Below are 9,852 nucleotides of genomic sequence, written 5' to 3'. Positions count from 1 at the left end.
ACCACTGGGGGCTTCCTCTGGCGGCGTGTCAACAATGTGTCACCAAGCAGCAGCTTCGCAACCAAGCATGATAGCCCGAGACCGATGATTGACATGCAGCCGAACCATACAAACACGTGACTCGGGGCAAAAACTACCCATTGGGATGAAGGGGGGCGGAGCTATCAGTGCCTGGTCCCGCCCACGGGAACTAGCCGGGTTGGTAGAACGGTGCGAACGGTTTGCTGGTTTCCTTTCGAGGCCGAGTGTCAAGTGGCTCAGTGCTCCAATTAGATACCACCTTTATAGCCAAGGGGTCAGGCCGCAGGACCTATTCATTTACTGGGTGACCCGGGCAGGGCTTTGTTTGTTTATTTATTCACATTACGACGGGCCTGATTACGTTTTATAAACGGTCTGTTGCAGCATTTAAACCGTTTTCAAGGTTAACGGGCTGGGCGGCGTGGTGGTCGAGGCCTTCAGCTGGTGCTGGTGGCGGCGGCAGCAGCCGGTGCCCGCAGCTCGCGTTAGCCGGATCGGCCGCGTCGTGCCTCTCGCCTCCCCGGGCTGTTTGGCGGTACCTGGCCATGCCTGTGAGGAACAAGTCTAAATCGTCGATTAGGGAAAAGGGTCAGAATGTAGATTCTGGTACGGCGGCGACAGCAGCAGTGGACACTTCGGAGCAGGAGCAGGGACACGGGGAGGAGTTTAATCCCGAGAAGAATCGCGGCGATCCGGGCATTGTCAAATCTCCCAACGACCCCAAAGAGTACAGGTAAAAATAGCCTGAACAACACTCTCCCCGTAGACAACCTACTCCAGCTTCTGGAGTTTAAAAAAAAACCCCAGAAGAACGACTTGTGTCCTTATCCATTCGTGCTGGGAATGGATACGCTACAATGTAATCCAGAGATGGGACTGCCACCTTTCACAGGAAAGCTGCTCCCACGGAAATGTTTTCTCATTTTGACAAAAAAAACCCGATGATCTGGGAGTAAGTTGCTGATCTGATCTTTGTTAAGAGTAGAATACATTCAGGAAGCTTTTTAAAACTCGTATTAAGAACGTATCAAATTCAAGAAATCAAAAAATGTAGTGAATGCTGAAGAGGCAAACGTAGCTATATTGGACCCGATCTTTCAGCCAAGGTAGAAAGTTGGTCACTTTTCACTCGTAACAATATTTTGATGGGTGAATAGATAGCTGATAATTGCAGTGTCGAACGTTTTGAGGGGTTTCAGTTATAAAATTATTTGGAGACAGGATAGCGATTTATACAATGATATACTTTTGAGAAGAAATTATTCTGAAAAGTAGTGTTTTTCTAACATGATCAATATCTTCAACAGCAATGTCTAGATACTATTTGCTTAGAAATAGTTCTTATTGCAGCATATTGTTTCTTTCTTCATGATATACAGTCATGGATGTAATATGCATGGGATGTGAATTATACATCTACATAGTTTATTACTGTATGCGTATTCACTATGTCCCACAATTGTCCACTTTTGATTTTTAAATTATGGATTACATAAAGTAATTACTTAAAATTGCTTACATTTTAAAAAATGAATTAAATTAAAACCTAGATCTCAGTGGTTTCATATGAACTTAGCATCTAAAGTCTTATGCCACATTATTACCTATTCTGGCTCAATGGTAATACTTCTCTTACATGTTTATGGGTTCAAGCCAAACTACCGTGATTTGAGCACAAAAGTGAACCTGAATTTTCAGTACAGTGACATCTAAACAAGAAGATGGCAGCTCTGATAGTCCAGTACGAAAAGAGTACTATGTTGTTGAGGTGTCATTTATTTCATTAGATGTTAAACTATTGTAATTCTTAAATAGGTGTAAATTATCCCATGCTACTAATTTGAGTAGAGCAGTGAGACCTCACTCAATTAATATCTATCTCTTAGGTAAAGATTTATTGTATCCGTTGCTCCCGATGCGGTCCCCTCTACATGGGCGAGACTGGACGCCTCCTAGCAGAGCGCTTGAGGGAACATCTCTGGGACACCCGCACCAATCAACCCCACTGCCCTGTAGCCCAACATTTTAACTCCCCCCTCCCACTCTGCCGAGGACATGCAGGTCCTGGGCCTCCTCCACTGCTGCTCCCTCACCACCTGATGCCTGGATAAAGAACGCCTTATCTTCCGCCTTGGAAGACTTCAACCCCATGGCATCGATGTGGATTTCACCAGTTTCCTCATTTCCCCTTCCTCCACTTCATCCCAGCTCCAGCCTTCCAGCTCAGCACTGCCATCATGACCTGTCCTACCTGCCTATCTTCCTTTTCACCTAGCCACTCCACCCTCCTCTCTGACTTGTCACCATCATCCCCACCCCATTCACCCATTGTACTCTTTGCTACCTTCCCCCACCCTCCTCTCTGAGTTATCACCTCCATTCACCTATTGTACTCTATGCTATTTTCTCCCCACCCCATCCCCCTCTCATTTATCTCTGCACTCTGCAGGCACCCTGCCTCTATTCCTGATGAAGGGCTTTTGCCCGAAATGTCGATTTTCCTACAACACAAACAAAACAAGTTATATGGTGATTTATCATGTTATTTTGGACCCTTCTGGTTTCTTACATATGTATAACATTTACACATCAAAATTACTTAATTAGAGATTATCGTATGAACAAAGGTTAAACAGATTGGGAGTCATTACAATTTAGTAGAATGAAGTGACCTAACTGAAACATATAGGATTCTTAAGATGCTTAACAAGATAAATACTGAAAAGATGTTTCCCCTCATGGGAGAGTCTAGGACCAGAGAGCTTGGTTTCAGAATATTGAGGCACCAATTTCAGTCTAAAATTAAGAGGAATTTCTTCTGAGAATTGCGAGTCTTTGGAGCCCCTTGCCAACAAGGTACTGGAGAAAGTTATTCCTGGGCACAGACTCCCATGAATATAGGAACAACAGTGTAGTGGTTATATTACTGAACTAATAATCAGAATAGGAGAAAATGAGGACTGCAGATGCTGGAGATTAAAGTCAAAAAGTGTGGTGCTGGAAAAGCACAGCTGGTGAGGCAGCATCCGAGGAGCAGGAGAGTTGACGTTTCGAGCATCAGCTCTTCACACTGATGAAGATTCACTTTTCGACTAATAATCAGAATAGCTGATAAGAAGTGAATGAGGGTTCAAATCAGTTTAAAAATGTTACCTTGGTTGAAAATTTTAATACTCTACCAGTAAAACCAACTGTAGGATTGACAATCCAATTGAACTGCTAATTAATTTAGCAAAGAAAATTATGCTGTTATTGTATCTGATTCCTAGAGCTTTCTGATGTAGCCATATTGTTACAATGCAATTACTCCAGGTGAGTACATAAATTTATACTGTTAGTGCTGATTTTCACTTAGTAAGTGTAATACACCTGGATTTTTGAGACTTAAGCCTTTCATACTTATCTGATGTATTATTTTGTCACAATATTATTTGAAAGGAATGCAGTTGATCAGTGCAGGTCTAGTAGCATCTGGGGAGTTCACATTAGGTCTCCTCTCTCCACAGATATGTTTATAGAGCATTTATAGAGTCATAGAGATGTACAGCACAGAAACAGACCCTTTGGTCCAACTTATCCATGCTGACCAGATATCCTAGATAAATCTAGTCCCATTTGTCAGCATCTGGCCTATATCCATCTAAACCCTTCCTATTCATGTAACTATCCCATGTCTTTTAAATGTTATAATTGTACCAGCCTCCAGCACTTCCTTTGGCAGCTCATTTCATACACGCACCACTCTTTGCGTTAAAGAGTTGCCCATTAGGTCCCTTTTAAATCTTTCCCCTCTCATCTTAAACCAGTGTCCTCTAATTTTGGACTCCCCCCTCCCAGGGAAATTACTGTATCTATTCATCCTATCCTTGCCCCTCAAGAGTTTTAAACTTCTATAAGATCACCCTTCAGCTCTGACACTGCAAGGAAAATAGCCCCTTCTGAAGAAGGGTTATATCTGAAACAATGAATTCTCCACCTCCCGAAACTGCTTGGCTTGCTGTGTTCTTTCAGTTCCTGTTTGTCTACTTTGGATTCCAGCATCTGCAGTTTTTTTTTGTCTCCCAGCCTATTCAGCCCCTCTGTATAACTTGAACCCGCTAACCCTGGCAACACCCTTGTAAATCTTTCCTGAACCCTTTCAAGTTTTACAACATCCTTCCCATAGCAGGGAGACCAGAATAGAATATGCTATTCCAAAAGTGGCCTAACCATTGTCTTGCACAGCTGCAGCATGACCTCCTAAGTCCTATACTCAATGCACTGACTAATAAAGGCAAGCATACCAAATGCCACCGTCACTATCCTATCTATCTTCATCCAGTATTTTCTGTATTTTAGATTTCCATCACTTGTAATGTTTCCACATATAATAGATTTATATTATCTATGCTGTTACTGAATGTTTTAAAATGTTCCTATAGTAGGATACTCCTTCATATAACTGTTCAATATTGTTAAAAAGCAATTACCCCACTGACTTGAGTCATACTTTTACAGAGCTTTGTATAGGAATGTGACCAATATTGTTATACTGCTGTCTTTCCAAATTCTTGTCATAGGTCTGCATTATCACATGTTTTCTTAAACTTCAAAACTTTTGTTAAATTTGTTTTGACTTGAGATGTAACACAGAAATGATACAATGTGATGAAAATGGAAAAAAACCCCACAAATTTAAGATCCTTGTAGTGTTGCTGTAAACTGTAAGCAAATCTCAAGCGGTTTGTCAGCCTAGAATTCTCTGACTGTGGACTTAAAATTTGTTTATGTTGGATGGATTGATCTTTTGAACAAATTTGACAGAATTAACATTTTAGGTTTCTGTCGTTTTAGAAATGCATAGTTTAACCTAGACCGTTAATGATCTAGCATATTGAAGTGACACTTTGTCACTCTCTCTGTGTGCTCCTAAGTTATTTGAAGCACTTGTCTGATTTCAGTTTTGGATGTTAGACTGTTTAAATATCATGATTTGAATTGGTGAGTATGAACTGTGCTATTCAGTCCCCTGATTAGCAAAACGCTCAACAATCGCAGAAAGTTTATTTGCAAAAGAACGTCAGGTTGGTGTAAATCTAATCTACCAGACACGTTCTGGTTTTGTTAAAAATTGAGAGGATTTAAATTATTGCATTCCAGCATTCATTCAGTAACACACCTCCAGGTTCAGGAATGCAATGCCACTCAAAGCATTTGGCTTGTGAATGGTGAATGTACCTGCAGAGTAGATATAATGTAAACTTGCAGCAAAAAAATTAAGTCACATTTGTCTGGTCTAAACTTGAAATAAAACACTACTCAGCAGACCTGGCATCATCTGTACAGACCAAAGCAAAGTTGACATTTTGAGTTAGACCTTAAGAAATAGGAACAAAAGTAGGCTATTTGATCCCTCTGGTCTGCTTTGTAATTAAGACAGTCTGGCCATACTGGGAATTATCCTAGCAAACCTTCTCTAAAATGCCTCCAATGAAATAATATCTTTCCTTAAATAAAGTGACCAAAACTGACCTCACTACTCCAGATGTGATCTCACCACACATTGTACAGTTGCAGTCAGATTTTGCTATTCATACTGTAAACCTCTTGAAATTAAGGCCAGCATTCCATTAGCCTTGCTGATTATAAGCGACACCTGTGTACTAGCTTTCTATGTTTGATGCATAAGCACCCCAAGTTACTTTGTATTGCAGTTTTCTGCAGGTTTTATTCATTTAAATGATACTGTTCTCCCTCTCTCTGTGTGCTCCTAAGTTATTTGAAGCACTTGTCTGATTTCAGTTTTGGATGTTAGACTGTTTAAATATCATGATTTGAATTCCAAAACGAATAACTTTGTGTCTTCCCACATTATACTCCATTTGCCAACTCCTTGCCCACTTTCTTAAACTATCAACATCTCTATCTAAACTCTTTACAACCAATTCGCAACTTGCCTTTCCACATTTTTTTGTCATTTGCAAATGTGGCAACAATACATTCGCTTCCTTCCTCCAAACCATTGATATGTATTGTAAACATTTGTGGCCCCAGAACTGATCCCTGTGGAACTACGCTGATTAAAGGTCACCAACATGACAAAGAACCCCACTCACTGTTTTCTGCCCAGTAGCCAATTCTTTATCTATAGCCAATATATACTTCCACAGTGTGGGCTCTTAACTGATTACTTAAACTTTTATGTGGTACCTTGTTGAGCGCCTTCTGGAAGTCAAAATGCAACACATATACTGGTCCCCTGTATGCATTCTGAATAGAATTTTTAAAAAAAACTAATAAATTAGTCAGACATGATTTCTTTTTCATTAGGCCATGCTGACTCTCCTTGATTAGAATGATTTTCCAAGTGTGTTGCTATTGCTTCTTTCATGACTGATTCAACACTTTTTTTTTTCTACAATACTACTCTAATTACTTGACCTATAATTTCCTGTTTTTTTGCTCCCCTCTCATTTTGAATAGAGGTGTCACATTAGCAGTTTTTCAGTCCTATGGTATTTTTCCAGAATACAAGGATTTTTGGAAAATTAAAGCCTGTGCATTCATGACCACATCCACTATCTATAACTACTTAGAGTAGATCATACAGCATGAATATAGACCCTTCGGTCCAAACATAATCCCAAACTAAGCTAGTCCCCCCCCTGCCTGCTTCTGGCCCATATTCCTCCAAATCGTTCCTATTCGTGCGTCCACCCAAATGTCTTTTAAACGTTGTAATTGTCTCTACGTCCACCACTTACTCAGGAAGTTCATTCCACACGTGAACCATCCTCTGTGTAAAAAAAAAAGCCTCCATCTTTTTTAAAATCTCTCTCCCCTCACCTTATAATTGTGCCCCCTTGTCTTGAAATTTCCCATCTTAGGGAAAAGACAACTACCATCAACTTTATCTATACCACTCACAATCTTATAAACTTCATCCCCCCCATCAAAGCAAAACGCTCAAAGACTCAGTATAGTTTTACCTCCTTCATCTTTATTCCGGGCTCTGGAGGGAGAGAGAATGATCACCCCTGTGCACAGAGATATGAGTTCACGGTCTTCTCTGGAACAGCAGTTTCTCAATGAACTATATAGTCATTTTACAGGGAGGAGCATCCAGATAAGGCGACATACATATTAATTGACTGTTACAATCAGTGAGTATCAATAGTAAAGATTAAGCTATCTGCAGTTACATAATGAATAACTGACTTCACATAATGAATACTTCTCACCTTGTTAACTGATGTTACATACTGAATGCTACCTCATCCTGTTAAATGACTCTATATAATGAATGCTTTTCCACCTTGTTAAGCCATTACCCCTGCCTCCAGCACCCCATTGTTAACTGTAAGTTCTTATCTGATCTGAGTCATGCTCAGCTGAACCTCTTGTTTCAGAAAACTCAGAACTTAACTCTTTCCTTACCTGCTTATACAGTATACACTTTCTCAAGGTCACCTCTCAACCTCCCAAGCTCCCAAAATGTCACAGCCTATCCAGCATTTCTTTATAACTCAAACCTTCCATACCTGGCAACATCCTGGTAAATCATTTTTGAACCCTCTCCAGCTTGATAATATCCTTCCTGAGGTAGGGGACTCACCTGCCTTTAGCCCATTAGTTTGTCTAATACTACTTCCTTACTGACAGTAATTGAACTTTTTACTTGATTTTCAGCATCTGCAGTATTTTGCTTTTATTTTAGTTTCAAGTCTCAGTCCTCTTCTTAATGAAGTGACACTGTTAATTATTCCAGTCAACCTCTCTAGAATTGAAAATTAACTATTAGAAACCCGAGATTTTATTCTTAAAGGTTTTAGTTTTTTGAGATTTTATGAAGTTTAAAATGGTAAATTTTCTATTTACCTTTGTCTGTCTTCTTCTCCCATCCAATTGTTTCTCTTTTTTTTCTGTACCTGATTTGATATTTAATGTAATTCCGTTAATTTACAATTTAGTCTCAATCCCTGTACCATTAATTTATAATCCTGCAATCTGGTTAAGTAGATACTCAGTTGCTTTTCTTGTTCTCTTAGATCCCAGAGGCCCTTTTTCCTTGTTGTGGTGTTGCTGTTGATGCTTGCAACTTATCTTGCAAAATCATTAATACAATTAAAAAAAGCAAGTGGAGTGTAACTAATGGTGAATGTAAAAACAGAAAATGTTGGAGAAACTCAGCAGATCAGTTCTGATGAAGGGTCACTGGACTCATACCATTTACTCTGCTTCTCTCTGTATAGATGCTTTGTCCAGCACTGTATGTTTTTGTTTCAGATCTCCAGCATCCATAGTTCTTTGTTCTATAACAGTGGATATAATTTATAGAACTACTAAAGAAAGCTATGGCCTACTGTGGATGAGGTGATGTGGGGCTGAAGTCTTGGGTTGCAAGCACCAACACTAGACTGACCAAAGCACAAAAAAGCATTAAGTATTTAAACATGAAAAGATGTAAGGTCATGAATATGCATGAGGGTAAAATCTCAGCATATGAATTCAAAGAAAATTTGCTGTATAATTATGAAATGGAATGTGGCTAAGAACAAAAACCACATTTTAAGGAATGTTTACACTTTTATCTCTTGTGGTATGAAATACTGATTTTTATATGAAAAAGATTTGTTTAAGGTATACTTTCAAACTATATTTCAGGTATATTAAACTTGAAAATGGTTTAAGCACGCTTTTAATTTCTGACATGTCTACTGGAGGAGGTGATGAAGAAGAAGATGAGGAAGAAGATGAAGAAGAAGAAGAGGAAGAAATGTCTGATTCAGTCATGCAGACTGAAGAAGAGGAAAGTGACAGTGATGATGGGAGTTCTGAGAGTCCCTCAGATGGTGAATCTATAGAAGAACATCTCGAGGATTATGATGATGAATTTGGAGAGTTAGCTGGATCGTGTACTGGAAGCAAAAAAAATTCCGAAAAGCAGGTAAACATTTATTTTGCGTGGAACGAAATCAATGAATCTTTTCTGTAATTTTTTAATTTTTAAAAAAATCACATAAGTGACCATGAAGAGTAGCAATAGTACAGCTACAATCTAATGGGCAGCAAGAAGTGTTGGTGAGAATTTTGATGCCATGAGAAGAACTCAGTTGAAATATATGCACTTGCAGTTATAAAACTCAAAACATCGCCGAGAAGTTAATGAGTATCTCCGAGAAGTTAAAGTGTGTATGAATATTTCAACTGGAACGTTTAGGGTTATCTATGAATTCTTTAGAATATACTCCCTGTTTAGGAGTCGGTTATCTCAGTTGGCTGGACAGGTGGTTTGCAACACAGAGTGATACTTAAAGCGTGGGTTCCATTCCCACACCGGCTGAGATTACCATGAAGGATTCTCCTTTGCAACCTCTCCCCTTGCCTGAGGTGTGGTGACCTTCAGGTTAAACCATCATCAGTCATCCCTCTCTGAGAGAGCAGCCCTATGGTCTGGTAAGACTATGGTGACTCGACCTTTACATTCTGTTTAAATTGATGTTGGTGATCTTATTTTGTTTGTTTCCATTTGTAAGTAAGAGTGCATTTTTACACTAGAACAGTTCTCATTTAATTGTAATCTGATCCGTCATTGAAGCAACGTGGATTAAGACTCTTAGGGGAAGAGCTGCACTCCCCTCTACTCCAGTGTCAGCATGTGCCTGAGGTGTGCATTAACTCTTCACAAGATTAGTATTGGTGCAAAATGAAAACTATTTTACACCCTCTGTGAACCTGTAATGTAAATCTATCCGAGGTGGACAGTTAACCTTTGCCAGCTGATATCTATCATGTCTCCATTCAGTATGTCTGCTATGACACGACACTTGACATCCACAAACTCATTGTGGA

At 39.6% G+C, this 9,852-nt stretch overlaps 1 protein-coding gene across 2 annotated transcripts in view; it reads left to right on the top strand.

Annotated features, from left to right (window-relative positions):
* The first annotated feature begins 204 nt into the window (after window positions 1–204).
* The window catches only part of nrd1a (nardilysin a (N-arginine dibasic convertase)), a 120,830-nt gene continuing 111,182 nt past the window's right edge, over window positions 205–9,852 (top strand). The window contains exons 1-2 of one of the 2 annotated variants that reach the window (XM_072574286.1): window positions 205–754; window positions 8,665–8,947. In XM_072574286.1, the coding sequence (XP_072430387.1) occupies window positions 567–754; window positions 8,665–8,947 (471 nt within the window). In that variant the 5' untranslated portion in view covers window positions 205–566. The remainder of the gene's footprint in view (window positions 755–8,664; window positions 8,948–9,852) is intronic. The other variant, XM_072574287.1, reaches the window with a different exon arrangement.

Source organism: Chiloscyllium punctatum, chromosome 7 (assembly GCF_047496795.1).
Source record: "Chiloscyllium punctatum isolate Juve2018m chromosome 7, sChiPun1.3, whole genome shotgun sequence".
In the NCBI taxonomy this organism is placed as follows: Eukaryota; Metazoa; Chordata; class Chondrichthyes; order Orectolobiformes; family Hemiscylliidae; genus Chiloscyllium; species Chiloscyllium punctatum.
This window is presented reverse-complemented; position numbering and strand designations above follow the sequence as displayed.